The 22,889-nt window shown below is 38.8% G+C and overlaps 2 protein-coding genes across 2 annotated transcripts; one reads left to right on the forward strand and one right to left on the reverse strand.

The window, feature by feature from the left end:
- The first annotated feature begins 1,114 nt into the window (after positions 1-1,114).
- On the forward strand, positions 1,115-2,904 carry LOC119991497 (aspartyl protease APCB1-like). The gene is made up of 8 exons (XM_038837843.1): positions 1,115-1,248; positions 1,318-1,435; positions 1,536-1,762; positions 1,849-2,073; positions 2,163-2,298; positions 2,366-2,566; positions 2,641-2,707; positions 2,810-2,904. Exons 1-8 carry the CDS (start codon positions 1,115-1,117, stop codon positions 2,902-2,904), a joined length of 1,203 nt encoding a protein of 400 aa, XP_038693771.1.
- A 15,200-nt stretch (positions 2,905-18,104) lies between these two features.
- On the reverse strand, positions 18,105-22,392 carry LOC119992329 (28S ribosomal protein S29, mitochondrial). Its single transcript, XM_038839050.1, has 7 exons — positions 21,912-22,392; positions 21,639-21,805; positions 20,536-20,747; positions 19,761-20,015; positions 19,545-19,631; positions 18,761-18,933; positions 18,105-18,465 (listed from the first exon to the last, which is right to left on the reverse strand). The coding sequence occupies exons 1-7, from the start codon at positions 22,307-22,309 to the stop codon at positions 18,354-18,356; spliced, it is 1,404 nt and encodes a 467-aa protein (XP_038694978.1). The 5' UTR covers positions 22,310-22,392; the 3' UTR covers positions 18,105-18,353.
- Positions 22,393-22,889: the final 497 nt, after the last annotated feature.

A 22,889-nucleotide genomic window follows, 5' to 3' on the forward strand; every position in this document is an offset into this window, starting at 1 on the left:
TCTCGATCCCTCCAATTCATTGTTAGTATTTGGCTCACGTTGAGGAGGTTCACGATTGTTTCTCTCAACAAGTGGCCCTCGGACAAATCCTTTGGTGCGCACTCTGCTAACTTTGGGTCTTTGTTGCTGTCGTTGAAATTAAACTCAACGAGCATGTCCTAAATCTATTGCATATGCTCGTGCCGCCCTTCTCATAATTCCTCAAACGTCGCCATGTTGCCCGAACACCATGATCTCTGTTAGTAAGTTTATTGTTTCTACCAGTGTTATGTGCCATTGAAGAAGGCAAAACCAGTTCCGATATCAACTAATGAAAAACGAAAATGGATCAAAGGTACAAATTGCATCAATACCATAAAGAAAAGGGATAAAGGACCAAATGGCTCCTCAATTGGTTTAAAATTTTATAGTTTATAATTTGAATCCAATGGTTTGAGAGGTGTACCACATCATACTACATTTTTATTTTTTTCATTTTTAAAACTTGTCTTACTATTTCTTCACCACTAGATGTGAATTATAGACTCTAGAGAATTGCGGAGCTCCCAAATCTTGAAAAGTATGTCACATCACACTACAGTTTTGTTTTTTCATTTTTAAAATTTATCCAATTTTTTTCCACCATTAGATGTGAATTGTAGACTCTAAGGAATTACGGAACCCCCAAATCCACAAAGTAATTGCTTTGGGTCAACATGAGTTAGGTTTCGAGTTATACACCAACCGTTTGATAAAATGCCTTGAATTATAATATTAGCATTTCAATCCTCTGTTTCTACACCTCTAACAAATAGTCAGGGACAGCAAAAAAGAAGCATATTTTGTGTTCTGCACGATGTTCACGAATGGTAAGAGTTGTCGTGGACAGCAAAAAAGAACCATATATAATTATATAATGGTCTGCACGATGTTCTTTCGGCAATTCCAAATTAGATTGTAGAAGACAAAGTTTGGCAACGATTCACCCAAAGAGGATTTTACGGTCATTGGCACAAGGACAACAAAGAAACAGCCAAAACTCATTGGACTTCTCAAGCATGCCCCGACTGTCTATATACAAATCGCTCAAACTCACACAGAGTATGTGCCAGACAGACAAACAAAAACACACAAGATGGAAGGCAAAAGGCTAATCATTGTGTTGCCATCAATGATGATGATTGTGGTGTTGCTATGCACAATATTTGAAGGCAGTCTGGCCACCTCCTCTATTGTCTTTTCTTTGAGCGGGAATGCTTATCCTAAAGGGTAAGTACCTTGGATTCCTTATATTATTTTCTTTGTATTTTCATGAATGATCGAAAATTCAATTTGCAGGGCCTACTTCGTGGACATCCATATAGGAGACCAAGCCGAGCCATTTGAGCTTCACGTTGATACTGGTAGTAGCCTCACTTGGGTCAAGTGCGTAGAACCTTTTGAGAATTACGCTCAGGTGATTAAATAACAACAATCATAAACTATGGTAGTGTTAATATTGTTGTTCATTCTCATGATTTTCTCACATAGCACAACTACTTATATGTTGATCAAAGCCCCAAGAAGGTCTATACAAACCGCCAAAACATAGCATTGTGCAATGTCAGGATCCCTTATGTGCTGTTGTTCAAGGAAAGAAATATAATTGTGAAAACACAACAAATCGATGCGACTATATTTTTGAATATGATGATGGCAGTTTAGCTCATGGTTATCTAGTCAATGACCATTTTCATCTGCGCCTTTTCAATGGCTCTATCATTCGTTCACTTTTGGTATTCGGGTGTGTATAATATATTACATTTTGATTTTAAGTTTTCATTTCATTTGAATAGATTTTGTGATAACTTAAAATTGTTTAATGTGCAGGTGTGGATACAAACAAACGGGAGCTTTTGATGGGGCTGGAATCTTTGGTCTAAGTAGGGGTCCGCTTGGCTTCTCATCACAAATACATTCACAGGGTCTAACACAACAAGTGACTAGTCACTGTTTAAGTAGTAGAGGAGGTGGCTTTTTGTTCATTGGAGACGATCTTGTTCCTCCTTCAGGAATCTCTTGGACGCCTATCACAAGCACAAGTAATCATGGACAGTGAGATATATCGATCACTAATCTTGACAAAAAATCTCTCTCTCATCTATGCAAAACTGGATTTCTATTTTTGTTTATATGGTCTCCAGGGACTACGGATCAGGACCAGTGGAGCTCTTGTTTAATGGAAGTTCAACTCAAGTAAGAGGACTTCAATTCATTTTTGATAGTGGATCCGACTTATCCTACTTAAACCACCCTCCCTACCAGGACACACTTGATTGGGTAAGACAAAACAAGATTTTCTTCAATAGTCATCGTGGAACTCATGAATTGTTGATTCACATTTCAGATTAGCGATGCCCTGAAAAGAACACCATTGATTCGTACACAACCGATGGGAATCTTTCCTATTTGTTGGAAACACAATAAAAGTCCTATTAGATCCTTTGATGATGTTAAAAACTACTTCAAGAGCCTGACCTTGAACTTCACAAATGTACCAAACGTTAAGCTGAATTTACCAGTCCATGCTTATCTCATACGTGTTGGGGTAAGTGGTATATTTTCAATAAAAACTAATCGTATCTACCTTCAATAAATCATATGAAACATCTTTCCCTGTAGGTAAACGTGTGCTTGGCTATTTTAGATTGTGGCCAAGTAGATGTAGAAAATCCGAATGTAATTGGAGGTAAGAGATATTCGCAACATAAAAACCTTGATAAAGGAAACTATTTTTTCATATACAAACTCTAATATAATTGTGACGTTGATCATCTCTTGTTGTTTTTAGTCTTTTCGATGCAAGATAAGTTGATGATCTATGATAATGTTAACCATCGCATTGGATGGGCTTCTAGTAACTGCAACATGCCCGCATGGCGTTAACCATTCTCAGAACAAATAGATTTTCACAAGAAAATGAATCAACGACCATATTACATGTAAGGCAAACGCTAGAAAACAAAAGAAAAAAGAACAATTAGACATCAACAATACAAAGCACAAGTTGATGGCTAGCATGGCCTGACATATGATTCTCAAGCACTAGCATGGGCTGAAATTACTGTTGCTAATGCTGAACTTGAAATTGTTTAGCTTGGAATGACAGAGGCCTAAAGAAGGGCAACGCTGTTTTGGAAGAAAATAATATGTTGGAACTTACTTTCTTGTAAGAAATGATAGTGCATTTTTCAGTTTCGAGCACGTTTTTAGTGTAATACTATGAGACATGAAGAAAATGAATCATGAACTCTCAAGCTTTTCAATTATCAGTTTACTGTGATTGCATATAAACCTGACTATCATTTAGTATCAAAGAAATGATTTTAGACGTAAATAAGATCGATAAAGCAATGATAAGAAAACCATTAATAGATAAATACGTAAATGTATATGTAATGTTGACCAGAAACATGTTCACCTAGGAGGGAACTATTTGATGATAGCGTAGTTGGTTATCTCTCCGGACTTAGACATAAAGAATCTCACCTAAGCCCAGGAGGTCGATTCTAAGCTGACATAGCTATTTTCAAAGTGGTTTGCATTGCGTCTTGGCCTAACTAACCTATCGGGTAGGTTTGCGCCTGCTTAGCCTGATTTCCTTTTCCTTAATTTTGTTACACAAACTTATAAAAGTCACTTGAGATTCAAACCCTATGCCCCTGCTTCTCTCCAACATTGGTGATGGCAGATTAAGGGTTTCTTTTTGGCCAGTCTTAAGGTCCCTGGGTCTGATAGTTATCTGGTGTGTACGAGGTTGCAAGTGTTCAATAGAATATTGGGGCAAAATCTCGGATACTCTTCTTAAGAAAAAGAAGTGAAAATATGAAAGAGGTAATATAATCCTCAGGGACTTGCCCAGCGTTTGTGGGATAAAGGAATTGCACGAAGGAATAGTTGAAGCAAAGTCTCGGACACTCTTGTTATAAGAGAAGACGGGAAAAAAGAAAAAGGAAAGCCAACTTACACCCTAATTTCTTTGTAGACATTTTCTTAGGTGGCCCACTGATAGAGTTGTATAGCCTTGTAGGGTGTAACGTCCCGACCCGGAATGCGTTACTTTTGGTACCGTCTAAATCAAACCATACTTAAGTCAATCATCACACCACCGAAAATTTTGACAGTACCTCCCCATAATATGGAAGATGTCAACCTGGGGTAAACGCGCAGTAATATCACGAATATATTCAGGACCTAGGCATGGCCTCCGACCATCTAACAATTGATATCATAGTTGAATTCTCAAGTCTAAGCAGGGCCTCAGGCCACCTAACAAATCATATCATCAATCAAATTTCAAATCTAAGCAGGGCCTCAGGCCACCTAACAATCACACATAATTTCTCCACACACAATAACATGTATAATCAGCAACCAACACAAGTAGCAATCCTACAACATAAGAAATAGTCAGGACACATAGTCCACAACCCGATTCGGGAGTCCCGATCACACGGAGTACCCTCCCAACCGTCCATCCCACCATCGAATAGGGATATCACACAATGTGTCTCAACTAAGAAAATAGGTACGACAAAATAGTAATAACATATCAAAGTTTAGAACCATCTAATCTTATCACTCTCCAGGGGTCCATCCATGTCACACACCTTCCTCCTGATCCGCAACCCTGGTACCGGAACTAGACTCACCTACGAGGAGGGAATAGGAGAAAGAAAAGGGTGAGCGAAAGGCCCAGTAGGGAATAATAAAGAGTAAGTGAATAACTTAAGGCTGAAATATTAAAGAAAGGCTGAAATGTTAAAGAAAGGCACAAATGCAACAATATGATAGCTAACATCATGTACACCAAACATAAGTAGATAACCACACCATACGAGTTCCTAACTTGGCCCATCGGCATCCCTATACATATCGGGACCCTGAACAGTCCAACTGCATCATCGCATGGTGCTTCGAGCATATATGGAATCCTAACTCGACCCACCGGCATTCCCATACTCGTAGGAATCCTAAATGGCCCAACGGCATTCCACATTTCACATCAGTCACAACTAAGAGATATACGAGTCCATACCCGACATCTACCATGCAACTACAATGCATGTCCAACATGGCGATGCAATAGGATATACATACAACCTACATATATATCTACTGCATGATGCATGTTCAAGAATAATTCATGCTCAATGGAAGATTGAACAAGTAGGGTATGCAATATAACTCAAATTATACAACAAAGAAATCACAAAGTGGGGTTGTTCTCCTTTAGGTGCAATTAAGGCAAGAATGAATTATAATGAACAATGAGAAAGATAACCATTCTTAATAGGAAGACATATTCAAAGAGAATAGCAAAGGGTGGAATTTCCTAACCTCGCACTCCACAAATTAGCTATGTAAACCAATACTCAACTTTGAATTTTCCCGGCCTCAACCAACCTATTATTCGGCAAGCCCATCCTCCAATCAATATACAAACAACTTCAATTTCACATATCTAACACAAATTAACCCAATAAATCAAGAACCCATTACCTTCTCTTACCCAAAACTTTCCAAGTTCTTGAACTTCACCTACTCAAGCTTGCTAATCCAATCAACAATAGAATATAGCAATACAACCATAAACAAATCTAAATCAACCTATTAAATCACTAATTTCATCTAATTTAAAGATTTTCCTCCAAATCTACAAAACCCATAAAACCCTAGAATCCCAAATCACCCAATCTCTAAATACTAGCTTTTAGGTTTAAGAAACTTACCAAGGTTGTAGAAACAAGTAGAAGGAAGGGATTCAAGCTTCCTTTAGGCCTCAAATGATGTAGGAACTCATGGATTTGAGTTTGTGTTCAAACCTTGAAAGATTAGAACAAAGAGAGGAATTTAAGAATATGTAAGCTTGAGAGAGAAGTCATGAATCCAACTTGAAACAACTTGAAAGAGGACAATATTACCTTGATTGATGATCTTAGATTGATGTAAGGGAGGAAATTTGAGAGAAAATGGGGTTTAGGGTTTGTTTTGGTCGGGTATTTGAAGAGAAATTGTGAAATGGGTGTTTTTAAAACAATTCACGAGTGCTGATTTTAGGGAGGTGTCCGGACACCCTGGATGGCCGTCCGGACACTTCTGCCTGAAAACCACCTCTGTCTCATTTCTTCTTTGGCTGTCTGGACAGCTTTAAAAAGCTGTCCGGACAGTTACACCTGTAGTCAAAATTTTCAGTTTTAAAACCACTCGTACACCCCAAATCACTCGGTATTAATTTCTAATGATTTTAAATATATATATATACTCAACACATGTTGATCCTACCTAATTTCTAAAAGAAAAAGAAGTTCGGGGTATTACATCTTTCCCCCTTAAAGAAATTTCGTCTTCAAAATTTAAAAATGTACCTAGACTTGTGAATAAATGCGGATATTTCTTCTTCATCTTCTACTCAAGCTCCCAAGTTGCCTCTTCTGTTTCGTGATGCATCCACAAGAGTTTAACCAATGGTATCGCACTTGATCATGTGACATTGTCCTTTTGATCCAAAATTCTCATCAGTTGAAGAGTGTAGCTTCCATCTTCCTCCACTTTCAATGTGATCCAATCTAAAACATGTGATGGATCCGGCTCATATTTTCGTATCATAGAAACATGGAACACATTATGAACTTTAGCCAATTTTGATGGAAGCGCCAAACGATAGGCTACCGGTCCAACTAGCTTAAGGATTTCAAAAGGACCTACAAACCGCTGTGCCAACTTCCCTTGCTTGCTATACCTTTGAATGCCACATCGTGGACTAACCTTCAAAAATACCTTGTCCCCAATCGTAAATTCTAATGGCCTTTTCCTCTTATTCGCATAGGACTTTTGCCTACTTTGAGTTGTGATCAACCTTTTTCTAATCTTTTCAATTCTGTCTCTCGCCTCCTTCACCATTTCAGGTTCAAATACTACTTTCTCTCCAACCTCCGCCCAACACAATGGTGACCTACAAGGCCTCCTATAAAGTGCTTCAAATGGTGCTATCCCGATGCTACTCTGGTATGAGTTATTGTACACAAACTCTGCCAAACGCAGGTATTTCTCCCATTACCATCAAAATCTACCACACAAGCCCGTAACATATCCTCTAAAATCTGGATAGTCCTCTCACTCTGTCCATCACTCTGCGTGTGATATGGCATAGTGAAATCCAACTGTGTCCCTAAAGCCTCCTACAAACTACCCCAAAATCTACCCGTGAATCGCAGGTCTCAATCCGACACAATGGATAGTGGCACTCGGTGGAGTCGCACTATCTCCTGCACGTACAATGTGCTCAATGACTCTAAGGTGTCCGTCTTGTTCACCGGTAGGAAGTGAGCTGATTTGGTCAATCTATCGATTATCACCCAAACGCTATCATTTTGCTTAGGTGTCATTGGCAATGTTGTCACAAAGTCCATAGTGATCATTTCCCATTTCTATTGTGCCACCGATAGGGGTTGTAGCAAACCCGCCGGCCTTTGGTGTTCCGCCTTCACTTTTTGGCATGTCAAGCATCTTGCCACAAATCTAGTTACATCGGCTTTTATGCCTCTCCACCAAAAGTTTCTTCTCAAGTCTTGGTACATCTTTGTGTCTCCAAGATGCATAGCAAATTGAGAATGGTGTGCTTCTTTCAAGATCTCCTCTTGTAGCTCCTTGTCATCAGATCCTATTAATCTCCCCGCAAACCTCACACCTCTATCATCACCCCGAACCCATCCGGAGTCCTCCTCAAATGTATCAAAAATCGGGTCCCCATTTTGTGCATCCATCACCTTTTAAATCAACATTGGTCTAGAAGTCATACTACCCAAATACACCCTTTCCTCTACACTTTGCAACTCCAAACCAAATTGACTTATTGTCTCTACAATTTCCTACTCATGTATAAACAAACTAGCAACTCTATGCTTTCTACTCAATGCATCCGCAACCACATTTGCTTTACCTGGGTGAAATTGTAAACTAAAGTCATAGTCCTCTAAATACTCCATCCACCTCCTTTGTCGCAAATTCATTCAACTCTCTTTGGGTGAATAGATACTTAAGACTTTTATGATCCGAAAAGACCTCAAATTTCTCTCCATACAGATAATACCTCCATTGCTTCAAGGCAAATACAATTGCCACTAACTTCAAATCATGAACCGGATAGTTTTTCTCATGTATTTTCAATAATCTAGAACCATGCTCCACTACCCTATCTCTTTGCATCAACACACAACCCAACCCCACTCCAAAAGCATCACAATACACTTGGTATCCTACACTCCTCTCCGGAACCACTAATACCGATGGAGATGTCAACCTACCCTTTAAATCCTTAAAAGCTTCCTCACACTCATCCAACCACACAAACGGTGTACCTTTCCTCGTGAGTTGCATCATAGGTGCGGCAACACGCGAAAAATCTTGGATAAACCTCCTATAATACCCCGCTAATCCCAAGAAACTCCTAATCTCCGAAACATTCTTAGGTCTCTCCCAATTCAACACGGATTCAACCTTAGAGTTATCTACTACAATGCCTTCTTGCTTAATCACATGACCTAGGAAATTCACCTCCGTAGCCCAAAACTCACATTTACTCAACTTAGCATATAATTGATTCTCCCTTAACGCTTGCAACACTAACCTCAAGTGTTTCTCATGTTCCTCTACCGTCAGAGAATAAATCAAAATATCATCAATGAACACAATCATAAATCTATCCAAAAATGGACGAAGGACCCTTTGCATCAAATCCATAAACACTGTCGGAGCATTTGTCAACCCAAATGGCATCACTAAAAACTCATAGTGTCCATATCGTGTCCTAAATGCCTTCTTCGAAATATCCTCATTTCTAATCCTCAATTGGTGATACCCCGAACGTAAATCAATCTTAGAGAAACGCCTAGCACCTCTTAACTGATTAAACAAATCATTTATCCATGGCAACAGATACTTGTTCTTTACCGTTACCTTGTTTAATTGTCGATAGTCTATACACATCCTCAATGAGCCATCTTTCTTCTTTACGAACAATATTGGTGCTCCCCACGGGGACACACTCGGTCTAATAAACCCCAAGTCTTGCAATTTTTCCAACTAAATCATCAACTCCTTTAATTATGCCGGAGCCATCCGATACGGTGGAATTGAAATTGGCTTAACATTCGGATGCAACTCAATGGTAAAGTCAATCTCCCTCTTCGGTGGTAATCTGGGTAACTCATCTGGAAATACATCCATGTACTCTTCTACCACACGTGTCGGAGTAGGTACATCACCCCTAGGTGCTGATGTAATCAAACTCGTGATCCTACTATTTTGATATGAAGGGTTGTCCATGAAGTGAGGACATGGGACCCCTTTCAATCCGTGTAACCGTATCTCCCCTCCTTCTGATACATTAAGAGTGACCTTCCTCTCCAAAAAGTCCATCAACGCATGATGCTTCGTTAACCAATCCACTCCAAGGATTACATCAAAATCCTTGAAGTCTAAGACATACAAATCAGCCTTTAGGGCTATACTACCAAACCGACACACACAATCAAGAACTATACCCTCCAATGAGGTGAAAGGCCCAAAAGGGGTGTCTATCGTAAACATTCGCCTCATTAGAGAGATTTTCAAACTCAATGCACGTGCAAAGGACGCAGAAATGAATGATGTCGTAGCTCCTGAATCAAATAACACCTTTGCCCAACAATTTGAAATAAGAAAGATACCTCCAATGAAGTTAGGATGCTCAGATGCCTCCTGGTGTCCTAATGCAAATGCTCTCCCATAAGTCAATGTTGTCTGCTGCTTAGCCCAACCTCGCCCCCTCCCTCTTGACGGAACAGTAGAAGGAAGAGTTGGAGTAGGAGCTGGTGGCGGTAAACCCGGTGCCTGTGATTACTCTGAAGCTCTGCCACCCCGTGGACACTCATGCTTCCTATGACCGATCATACCACACCCATAACACTTGACTCCCATAATGGTGCACTGATTCTTCTAATGGCCGTCCTGGCCGCACTTGAAACACACAATCTTGCTATCCCTTGGCCCCGAACCTTTGCCTTGATCAACCTTCTGGCCCTTCAAGCCCTGAAACTCAGTCCTCGATTTCTTTTGGCTACCTCCTCCACTATCACTAATTGTTGAAGCTTTACGACCTTTCTGCACATCCCAATACTGGCGGGAGTTGCGCTCTCCTTGCTCTAACTCTAGTGTCATATCCACCGTCTCATCGTAAGTCCTCACCCTAGAAGCAATCACCATCCTGTAGATGCTTGGAAGTAGACCGTCTCGGTATTTCTCAGCTTTGCTTTAATCATCTGGAGCATATTTCTTTCCATACTTGTACAACTCCTCATACTTCTTGGTATACTATGACACTGTCATCTCGGGTGTCTGCACCAAATCAAGATACTGTTTGGCCTTATCCGCCTGGAAAGATCGTGGCACGAACCGTTACATGAATAGTAACTCAAAGGACACCCAAGTTAAAACATTCTTCCTTTGATCCAAGGAATCCTACCACTAAAAAGCTCTCCCCCTCAAATAATATGAGAACAGCATCATCCTCCTATTGTCTGGTATAGCCAAAGTCTCCAATCGCCTACTCATCTAGAGCAACCACTCCCTAGCCTCAAAACCCTCCCCCTCTCCTGAAAACTCCGGGGGATTGGTCTTACGCAGTTGCTCCATCTCATATAACTCTCGTCCAGGCCTCGGCACAACTCTATCCTCAATATCAGCTCCTGAAATCTGCCCCTCACTGCGGTCCACTGGTGCCCTAACCAATTGAGTCTGTACCACCTGAGCTAGTGACCTCACTATCTCCACAATGCCCCTCATAGATGTTGGTGGCTCCTCAATAGTAGGAAGGGTCACCTGCACTCCTGGGGTCTCCCGCGCTTGTCCTGGTGGAACAACCATGGTCCTCGCATGCTGGCCACTCCCTGTATATGGCTCGTCCTGTACAATCCCCTCCTCCCGTTTCCCTGTATCATAATCAGGTACCAACTCTTGTGTACTGGAAGTACGCCTAGTAGTACGTATCGTCCTACCACCTCGGCCCTTAACTCGGCCTCTCGGTCTCCCTCGCTTGCCCTCAACACTAGGGGCCTCCGCAGTACGAGAAGATCGAGTCGTCCTACGAGTATCCATCTGCATCACCACAGATACCGAATCAGTGGAGGTCGTGACATGGCCTGGAGACTCACTAACATACTATACACACTTCCCTGGACCCATACACAGATCCTATATTTCGAAACCTGGCTCCAATACCAAAATGTAACGCCCCGACCCGGAATGTATTACTTTTGGTACCGTCTAAATCAAACCATACTTAATTCAATCATCACACCATCGAAAATTTTGACAGTACCTCCCCATAATACAGAAGATGCCAACTTGGGGTAAACGCGCAACAATTTCACAAATATATTCACAACCTAAGCAGGGCCTCCAGCCATCTAACAATTCATATCACAGTTGAATTCTCAAGTCTAAGCAGGGTCTCAGGCCACCTAACAAATCATATCATCAATCAAATTTCAAATCTAAACAGGGCCTCAGGCCACCTAACAATCACACATAATTTCTCCACACACAATAACATGTATAATCAGCAATCAACACAAGTAGCAATCCTACAACATAAGAAAGCGTCGGGACACATAGTCCACAAACCCGCCCAGAGAGTCCCGATCACATGGAGTACCCTCCCAATCGTCCATCCCACCATCGAATACGGATATCACACAATGTGTCTCAACTCAGAAAATAGGTACGACAAAATAGTAATAACATATCGAAGTTTAGAACCATCTAGTCCTATCACTCTCTAGGGGTCCATCCATGTCACGCACCCTCCTCCTGATCCGCGACCCTGGTACTAGAACTAGACTCACCTGCGAGGAGGGAATAGGAGAATGAAAAGGGTGAGCGAAAGGCCCAGTAGGGAATAATAAAGAGTAAGCGAATAACTTAAGGCTAAAATATTAAAGAAAGGCACAAATGCAACAATATGATAGCTAACAACATGTACACCAAACACAAGTAGATAACCACGTCATACAAGATCCTAACTTGGCCCACCGGCATCCCTATACATATCGGGACCCTGAACAGCCCAACGGCATCATCGCATGGTGCTTCGAGCACATACGAAATCCTGACTTGGCCCATCGGCATTCGTGTACTCATAGGAACCCTGAACGGCCCAACGGCATTCCACATTTCACATCAATCACAACTAGGAGATATACGAGTCCATACCCGACATATACCATGCAACTACAATGCATATCCAACATGGCGATGCAATAGGATATACATACAACCTACAAATATATCTACTACATGATTCATGTTCAAGAATAATTCATGCTCAATGGAAGATTGAACAAGTAGGGTATGCAATATAACTCAAATTATACAACGAAGAAATCACAAAGTGGGGTTGTTCTCCCTTAGGTTTAAGGCAAGAACGAATTATAATGAACAATGAGAAAGATAACCGTTCTTAATAGGAAGACATATTCAAAGAGAATAGCAAAGGGTGGAATTTCCCTACCTCGCACTCCACAAATTAGCTATGTAAATCAATACTCAACCTTGAATTTTCCCGGCCTCAACCAACCTATTATTCGGTAAGCCCATCCTCCAATCAATATACAAACAACTTCAATTTCACATATCTAATACAAATTAATCCAATAAATCAAGAACCCATTACCTTCTCTTACCCAAAACTTTCCAAGTTCTTGAACTTTACCTACTCAAGCTTGCTACTCCAATCAACAATAGAATCTAGCAATACAACCATAAACAAATCTAAATCAACCTATTAAATCACTAATTTCATCTAATTTAAAGATTTTCCCCCAAATCTACAAAACCCATAGAACCCTAGAATCCCAAATCACCCAATCTCTAAATGCTAGCTTTTAGGTTTAAGAAACTTACCAAGGTTGTAGAAAAGTAGAAGGAAGGGATCCAAGCTTCCTTTAGGCCTCAAATGATGTAGGAACTCATGGATTTGAGTTTGGGTTCAAACCTTGAAAGATTAGAACAAAGAGAGAAATTTAAGAATATGTAAGCTAGAGAGAGAAGTCATGAATTCAACTTGAAACAACTTGAAAGAGGACAATATTACCTTGATTGATGATCTTAGATTGATGGAAGTGAGGAAATTTGAGAGAAAATGGGGTTCAGGGTTTGTTTTGATCGGGTATTTGAAGAGAAATTGCAAAATGAGTGTTTTTAAAACAATTCACGCGTGTTGATTTTAGGGAGGTGTCCGAACACCCTGGATGGCCGTCCGGACACTTCTGTCTAAAAACCACCTCTGTCTCAGTTTCTTCTATGGCTGTCCAAACAGTTACACCTATAGTCAAAATTTTCAGTTTTAAAACCACTCATACACCCCCAAATCACTCGGTATTAATTTCTAATGATTTTAAATATATATATATATATATATATATACTCAACACATGTTGATCCTACCTAATTTCGAAAAGAAAAAGAAATTCGGGGTATTACAGAGGGTGCAACATAGAGATAATAAGTTCAATTTCCGGAGACTGACTATCCATATATTTTGTAGCAGTGTGGGTAAAGTTTGAGCACGAGAGTAAGGAAAACTTGGATTTCAAAAGAACATCCTATCTGTTCCGACTCCAAATATCACTTGCTCAAGAGTACATCATGTATGTTCCCGACCCCACACATTTCGGGAGTTTTGTGCTCGAGAGTTGTTACCTTCACATTAGCATGTGGTGGCAATCCCAAATCATGTTTTAAGAGACTTAACCGGTTAGGCTCATGCGTACCCTATGCTAGAACCAACTTCCACATGAGTTTGTTCGTGATTTGTGCATTGTTTACCGACACTGCTAACCCTAGTTTGATGAGAGATCCATTTTGTGACAACCTTAAATAAAGGCTCATTGAGGTGCAGGTTTTTATGTATATTACAAGAACAAGTTCTTATTTGATATTATATTTATAGGTTATTGTTAGTAAACAACACTAGACTATCTAGCCCAAACTTGACTATGATTGTAAGATATTATCCGCTTTCCCAAGTTCAAGTTCAAGTCCAAGCACAGTGCATCACAAGGCTTCCAGGGCCTTTCAGAGCTCACGGCTTTAAAACGCGTATTACTAAGTCAATGAAACCATCAGCTTATAACATGTCCATTATATCTTTATTTTAGCGATGTGAGACTTTTTCTCAACAAGTTTTCCCTCACTTGTGGGCCGGGCTCATGCCCACCAACTAGAACCAGGAGTTACACATGTACAATCCACATTCAAGCTAAACAATCTTACTCCGATATCATTTGCTAGTAAACAACAATAGACTCTCTATCTCAAACTTGACTATGATTGTAAGATAATGTTCGCTTTCTCAAGTTCAAGCCCAATCCATCACATGGCTTCTAGAGCCATGAGCTTATAACATGACCATTAGATCTTTATTTTTAGCGATATGAGGATTTTTCTTTTATCTAGAAGAATGACATATAGAGTAAAGAGTTTTTTTTTTTTAGTGATTTTAATTACACATGAAGATTTGTTATCTTTACACCACTTTTATTAATTTTTTTATTTACATATATATCTCTATATGAAATACCTAATAAATCCTTATAAATGAAAAAAATTAAATATATATAAACATGTGGAATTCGAAAGTTATAAGTCTACACTCATCTTCCACTCTTCTATTTAGAGTGATTTTTTTTTTATTGAAAACCAATTCATGTTGATCTAGTTCTTATTAGACAATTTGATACACACATATATGTATATTGAGATAATGATTAAATTATAATTTAGAACTGAATATTCATGTTGCTTTCCACTAAACCAGTTCAAGTTATACTTAATTAAATTTTACGTAAAGGTTATCTAACCAGCAACCCTAACTTGTCAAACTTAGCTTATGATATATAGGACATCACTGACATCATGACCACTCGCAATAAGGCCGCTGCTACAAAGAGCTATGTTCACAGACTTCGATTTCTAGCGCGAGAGGAGAGCTGGAGATTGATCATTGATGTGTAAGAAGGCATTTCCTGATAACATTGTTGCAGGATATTGCCCTCAGGGACTAGAGGAGTTGGGACGGGAATTGGTGGAAAAATGTGATGAATTATCACTTGCAATAATAGTGTTGGATGGATTGCTGTCAAGAAAATAGCCTCATGAATGGCATGGAGTGAAAGATCAGACATGGAAGTGTTGAAAAAAAATTCTTAGCCATTGTTTTCTCGTTGGTTTTATAGACAATGAAACTCAGATTAAAAAAAAAAAACTGTTAGATCAGTGGGTATGAGTTTGTGTGTAAATATAACATTTTTGTTTTTTGAAAACTTAAATCAAGGGTATTTTGGGGTTAACCATATTAATTTGGTGTAAACTTAGGGTCAGTTTGATAAAGCATTTGTAAAGTAGAAAATATATCAACAGAAATTGTGGTAGCAGAAATGCTGGACAATTTTAGTAGCAGATATGCTACTTGAATGTTTTGTAGTGTTTGGTTGAAATTTTACTAGTAACATTTTTTCTGTGCAGCAGATTGTGATATTTTACATGCAGGGGTATTATGCATATTAATTGTAATATAAAAATATAAATGTATCCAAACATACAAATTAATTTATAAAATTAATATAATCAAATAAAATTTAAATAACAGTTAATTTAAAGTTACTTAAATTTAATATAATGAAATGAAAATTAATTTATTATAAATTAATTAAATAGTTAAATTTTACTGACACTTAATTTTTTTATTAATTAATTTATAAATTGAGAATTATTTTAATAAGCCCAGGGTTATAATGGGAATAGTAATTTACAAGCTCAGGGTTATAATGAGAATATTAATATTATATGGGACAAAAGAGTAAATAACCACAAAAATGCTAGGCAAATGCTTCAAAAAAGTAACATTGTAAAAAGTAATATAAATGCTGATGAGATTGTCTCGGTTTACGTGCATCAAAAAAGATGTTTGGATTACTACTAGCATTTATATTAATAAATAGTATAAATGCTCCAATATATGCTAATCCAAATGGGCCTTTAGATAAAAATGATGTAAACTTATATGGAGAAAATTGTTGGTGTAAAGAAAACAAATTTTGGTGTGCAAATAAAATCTCTTTTTTTTTTTTTTTTTTTGGTTCATGTACATAGTCCCCTGTTTGGATTCACCAAGTCAAATAAGCTATTTGTAGGAAGATTGGGACAACTGGGTATTGTCTTCTCGTTAATTGGAGAAATCATCATATGAAAAGGAATGGGAAAAAATATACATTTGATTCCTCAACTATACCCTTGATTTCATTTTTGAATTTTAACTTTTTTTGCTATTAAAATCGTTCCTCAACTATTCAAAGGTACCCCGTTCCTCCCTCAAATGACTTCGACATCAGAAAAATCATGTGTGGTATCACAGTTGGTGTAATTTTTACACCTATCATCCCACTTGACTTAAATTTTATACATGTCACAAAACCTCCAAAATACCTAGCTCTTCAAAATCCCTAAACTATTTTGTTGTATAGTTTAAGCTCTAAAAATGCTAAACATTAATATTTTAGAGATAATATTGTTCACTTTTGTCAAAGTTTACCAATTGGGATTACCCCAATATGTCAAATAGATGTCACATTGGATTTTTTGGGCTACTCTCTCACTTAAGGGCAAAATAGATACATTTCAATAGTTGAAGGACGGAGTTAAAAGCAAAAAAATTTAAGGACGAAATATAACTAAGGGTATAGTTGAGGTACCAAATGTTATATTTTGCCTTTTTTTTTTAATAAGTGATCATAGACATGATTGCATTAGGTTACCCAATAAATTGAGTAATTGAGGCCGGTAGGCACTCGAGGCCACCATAAAGGTGCAATACAACCTAAGGACTAAAAACCAAAAACAAAGTAATAAAACACAAATACTAAACCGGAAATCGACAAACATTGTTGGACGACTCCAGAGTACACCAGACACCGTCGAACCACTGTCCAAGGAGTCCAACTCCACCGATCTAAGCCGAGTAACAAAAACTAAAAAGAAAAAATAAACACAAACTGCAACTTAGATCTACAACATGGATCTTGGCTTTCCTTGTAACAAGAGAGACCAAACTCCCTCAAATCTGAAATCTCGTCACTAAAATTTCGAATAGATGTCGTCGAAGCACCGGAAACATCAATGATCAAAGATCCGCGACAGATGGAGGAGATTGAAATCCGGAGAAGAGAGTCCCTGCAAAATCCTTATTCAAAACATAAAACATCACAAAATGAACAGATTTGCTGGAGAAATGACATATCTAACCCATGGTAGGAAAAGGTGAAAGAAGAGGGGAGAAGAGGGGAGAAGATAGGGGGAGGGGGAGAGGAGGTGCTTTAGATTTATTGGCAAGTGCATTACAAAAGGCAAGCACAAAAATAATTAAAGAAATTTTCATATACATCTACCCAAAAATAATCAATCAGCTTATTTCAAAGCACCCATAATTAATAAAAATTAAAAAGTAAAGAAAAATGCCAAATGGAATTTTTCTGTGTTCCAGAAATAAGATACCATTCATTTTTGATATATGGATGCCCTCAGAAGAGGTATGTATGTGCTGCGGTGTCCCTTTAATACCTCAATTTGCGTCTATTGTCCAATTTAAGGAAAATCAACAAAAATCTATAATGTCACCACTGCTGTATTTTTTTTTTTTAAAACAGGAATTTAGAGAAGGGATAAGATTTATAAGAATTCAAGGATAGAGTTTTAGTTTACCAATGAAAACCCGAGAATAAAATTAATTTTTATAAATATACAGATTTCTTGTAGTTAATATATTTGAAATAATTAGAACGTGAGATTTTAATTTAGATCATATATTAATTTTTACGATATTAAAATTCAGAAACGTAATAAAGAATCAGTCACGATGCACGCAAGCCCGTAAGGGTGCGCGCATGCCCAGAGGGGTTGGGCGGACCGACACTTGACGCTGGGCGTGTGCCGCACGCAAGGGGCTTGCACTGAGGACCCACTTTCGCTCCTCACCCAAGCAGAAACCAATATGCGGCACCACAAAAAATTTGTGAGTTTTATTTGGCTGGGGAAAAATGAAACATAGATATAAAACCATCATCCAAAATTGAATTCCTTCCCAAGTTAGGACTTAAATGCTGTTTTGAACTACATATTGTATACAGTCCTCATAGAGAATGCGACTTCATGCCAAAATGTATTCTGACCAGATTAAGAGCCATTGAAGTGAACATCCCTACTGCCAATCATCTCCTTGAAATTAAATGAACATGACTTGGTCACCTCATCAAAGGAATCAAGCTCCTCATTTCTGCTCCATTCCCATTTGATAAGTAGTATATCTTCCTCCAGTTCTCCTCTGAAAATGCTTCTCGACGAACGAGTCTTTGCCTGCCATAGTCAACAAAGCACTAAGCTAAGGCACAGAGAAAGGTGCAGCAGGGGAAGCATATGGCTATTATTAGAGATCACATCAAGTAAGAAACATAGCCTTTATAAATTAAGTTGACATGGCAACGTGAAAATGGCAAAGCAGCCTATGGAAGATTCAAGAGGTATTTGCTCGACTTCACCCCAAGGAAGATTGAAAACTTGAATGAAATAGGACACGGACAATCAGCCATATGGAAGTGGGTAGGAGAGACTGCATATTATGTTTACTATCATGGCAAGTATAACTTTGTACCTGAGATAGTAATGGCATACGGATGCCGCCTCATCTAGAGTGTAGCGAGGTAAGAAGATACGAGCATCTACAGGAACATCTGGCAGATCTTTACGAAGTTTTCCAACTGCTGTCGAATGAGAAAAGGCACCGACCATCATGCCATTATGCATCATGGATCTAAAAGCATTCACCTGCAAAAGATAAATTAAGGTTCTCCATTGCCACACATCCCTCTCTCAAAGCGAACACATGTTAATCAGTCAAAGCAAGTATATGTTTACCATGTCCATCATTGAGGATGATAAATGCAACAATGCAAAATTTTGAGGACATGATTCCAAGTACCCACATAACCTTCTCAATAGAACTTCTATACCCCGAGGGTCATTGCCAAGCCATATGGTCAGTGGTGCCTCCCATCCAATGCAGAGGGAGATCCACATGTCCAATTTAGGGTTTAGGGATATGACCTATGCCCAGGCAATTTCAGAATTTCTAGGCAGGAAAAGACAAGGAAAGACAAAGGATAGAAGAGATATGACCAGCATCAAAGCAGGTGAATTCCCCACATTCAGTAATTCCCAAAACACTTACCCCCTCCAACCAAAAAAAAAAGGGAAAAGAAAAGGCAAAACTCAGAATTATATATGAAGGTCTCCAGTGAATCATCAGTTACTGGACATTAGAATTGCACCAAGGCCTAAAATCACAATGATGAGGAAATTGCAGAATGATAGAAATTACCAGAGAACAGCAGCAAAATTTTACCAAAAAGTGTACAAAAAGGAAATTTGGTACTAACCATGGCAAGTTCTCTAGCATGTATTGGTCGACAAGAACGAACAGTTACTGGCTCTTGAAACTCACTAAATGTAAACCAGTTGTTATACTGAAGAAAAGCAATAGCAACAAATAAATAAAAGATGTGCCAAAGAGTTGCGAATAATTATAAAAGAATTATGAAATTCAAGATGATCCAAAAACAGAACAATATTATACAGGGTTGAATCTGTCTCACTTGATCAATTGCAATGAGTACAGGTACGTCTTTCACTAGTGCTAACTCTTTCCTCAAACGAACCACTACTCCAACGGCTGCATATGTGGACCTGATTCCTATTTGAACCAAGTCATACAGCATTGAACCTTCAGGAATTGACACGGAGTCATCCACTTTCGGCCATCCAACACCAGCACCCTCTCCCAAAGGAATAGGATCAAACACATGGCATGGTAATAGTTTTAAGCGGGGTTCATTATATTTCAGAAAATCCTGGAGGAAAAAAAAATAAAATAAAAAAAAAAAAACCAAACTCTCAAGGAATCAATGTACGCATCTATATGAAATGAGGCAAAAAAGAAACATTCAATGATCAGTACCTCTCAGATTTCTCGGGTAAACAAGAAACAATAACAGGGATTTTTCTTATTCTCCATTATCTCTTTGGGTTATTATTTCCCAGTGCCACTCACTACAAACAAGAGAAATGTACCTAAAGCACAATGTCTGACTTCTATATCATTTTTGGGGGTCTAAACAGGATATGGCACAAGCAATATACTTCTTAATATAAGTTCATACTCAAAGCATTATACAACCAGGAAAAACCAACCATAAAAGTCATAAAACCAATATCATGGCCATAAGAATATGACGGAGAATAGAGATACATTAGTTTAGATAGGTCAAATGAAAATAAGTTGTGTAGGTGCCCATTTATGACAGAAAAGTCTATAAATCATCAGATAAATTCAAAATTTCCCACCAAAAGAATAAAGTTAGACATTCTTGCCTTGAGAACATTTTCAGCCTGAAGAGGAGTGTCCCATAAACCAGTTTGCGGGTTTTTATAGAAAAATCCTCCATGAGCCCACTCCCGGCCTCTAGGAACATAAAACACCAGCCAACCCTCATCACGGGCCCAGTGAACCAGCATTGCAAGTGTAATACTCTTTCCACAGCTAACAGGACCATCCAAGACAATCTGCTTCCTAGCTTTTGAACCTATAAATTTAACTTACCAGTATAAATGCGCCATCATTGGAATGTGACAAATTGCAAGGGAAAGTCTTAATGAAGGAGTGGAGGACAGAGAAATTATCAGACAGCTAATGCTGGTGTTTTATCAAATCACATTGGAACATTTTTTTTTTTCATTTTGTCGATATATGTTAGTATTTTCAATATTCGAAGTCCGATTATTCAAGGGAAGATTATTCAGTGACACCACAGATCACACATTCAGATGCAAACACTTTCAAAACTCTCTATCAAAGGGATTAAGGGTTATTGGGTACCACCATTTCGAAGTCAAGGGGATTATCACACATATCAAATGCACACAACCCAAATTTAGCGATGAAAAAAAGCATATATTTACAAAAATATCTGAACCAGAACATATAACATCCCAACTCAAACAAACTTCAGTAACACAGAGAAATTGACAGGCCATGTGGCTCCTTAAGATTACTTAAAACCTGCATGCCACAAAAATAGTGACATTCATCAACATATGAAGAAGAACCTGACTAGTTGTGGTAACATCATGGACCAATTTGTTAGACAATTGGTCAATGGATTAAATAAGAACTGAAATACCAAGCTTGTCATAAAAAGGGTTCTCACATCGGCATTCAAAGATCAGTCTATTGTAATAACATAATATCTTGAAGATTTCAACATTTGCTATCATAACTTGATTCTTTCGTACTTCATGACACAAAGTAGTTTGAATTGAGAAAGAACTTGCAAAAATGATTTTAAATATTGCATTCCCTATCAACATTGCTCTTTAAATCTGGAAGTTTCGAATTCCAAAAATGTTAGCTGCAAATGTCAAGCAACTTTTTCAAGCATTGGAATTTATTCTAACAATCCAACCGAAAAACACACCTTTACCATCAGAGGAGCTCAATGGCGGATCAACAATGCGCCTAAAATTATCACGAAGATCCAAAAAGCTCTGCCGAACCAGCAATGCCCTCCGCATGGACTCCTCAAACTCCGTCACCATACCCTTCGGCAACCCTTCAGGTAATACCGCATTTAGTCCATCCTCACTGCAAACAGTTTCAATTACAAATCCACTCATGCACATATGAATAGGCAGAAAGGTACACTAAAGACAAACTTAAACATATAGATTCATACAGAGACGTAGACAACCTGAATTTGAAGTAGGAGCAGGTGTCCTTGCGAGTGAGTAGTGCCAAAGAAGGAGTGGAGGTGAACAGAGGGCGACCATTCAGCCCCACATCGAGAGACGAGTCCTTCGCGTCCTCCGCCAGGAGGCGGGCACGAGTGGCGCCGTCATCGGAGACTGCCATGTCTAACTCGGACAATCCGGCGGCGCCTTCAGTATCAGCTTCCGTTTTTGATTTCGACTTGGATTTGGACTTCACTTTCGATTTGGGATCGGGCTTCTTCGCAGTCTTGGCGGCCTTCGAAGCATAGAAGCAAAGATGAATGTCGTTCTGAGTACTTGGATGTATTGAAGGAATGGCAGAAGCTCTGAGAAATTGCGGACTCGTGAGAGCAGAAGCTCTGAGAAGAGAACGCAACATTTCTACTACGCCTCTATGGCTCTCTCTGTGCGCCTGCGTTCGAGGTTTTGGGTTTTGGACATCAATGAGGATTTGAGGGCTGCGAGGCTGTGTAATTTACGGATCGGATGCTCAGGGGGTATTCTGCGGTGGGCCACGCTAAATTGGGCTATACAGGCTCCGATGCTTCAGGTTGGGACCTGACCAATTCACGTTCAGGCCCGTTGAAAGCCCAATCTTTTGGGCTATCTACATATCAGCTTCACCTTATTATTGAAATTTGGAAAGAGCATTTCCAATTTTCCATTATTATTGAATCGATTTTGTTATTTTCTCAATCAATTAACAATTGTGCTTCAATGATGATTCAGAGGAGTGTAAAAGAGCATAGGCTATGTTGCTTTCATTCCATTGAACCATGGCATTGACTGAATAGAATCCAAGACTGCTGGATTTAATCTTGGAGGTTGGGATACATTTTGTGAACTTTTTCTTTTTTTTTCCCTAGTGAAAAATAATTTCGACCACTCCTCCTCCTTCAAAGAATGAAGGATATAGTTGAGAATGGATTTGAAAGGATAAAATGATTACTTTGATTTAG

The sequence above is a fragment of the Tripterygium wilfordii genome, chromosome 22 (genome assembly GCF_013401445.1).
Source record: "Tripterygium wilfordii isolate XIE 37 chromosome 22, ASM1340144v1, whole genome shotgun sequence".
NCBI lineage: Eukaryota > Viridiplantae > Streptophyta > Magnoliopsida > Celastrales > Celastraceae > Tripterygium > Tripterygium wilfordii.

What these genes read in the sequence shown, in the direction of transcription:
- LOC119991497 (XM_038837843.1), top strand. Translation starts at nt 1,115, where the DNA reads ATGGAAGGCAAAAGGCTAATCATTGTGTTGCCATCAATGATGATGATT. An exon ending in GGGAATGCTTATCCTAAAGG is followed by an intron (nt 1,249 to 1,317) that starts GTAAGTACCTTG and finishes TTCAATTTGCAG; the next exon opens with GGCCTACTTCGTGGACATCC. An exon ending in CTTATCTCATACGTGTTGGG is followed by an intron (nt 2,567 to 2,640) that starts GTAAGTGGTATA and finishes CTTTCCCTGTAG; the next exon opens with GTAAACGTGTGCTTGGCTAT.
- LOC119992329 (XM_038839050.1), bottom strand. Translation starts at nt 22,309, where the DNA reads ATGTTGCGTTCTCTTCTCAGAGCTTCTGCTCTCACGAGTCCGCAATTT. An exon ending in GAGCTCCTCTGATGGTAAAG is followed by an intron (nt 20,748 to 21,638) that starts GTGTGTTTTTCG and finishes TTAAATTTATAG; the next exon opens with GTTCAAAAGCTAGGAAGCAG. An exon ending in GTATGCCATTACTATCTCAG is followed by an intron (nt 18,466 to 18,760) that starts GTACAAAGTTAT and finishes TGACTATGGCAG; the next exon opens with GCAAAGACTCGTTCGTCGAG.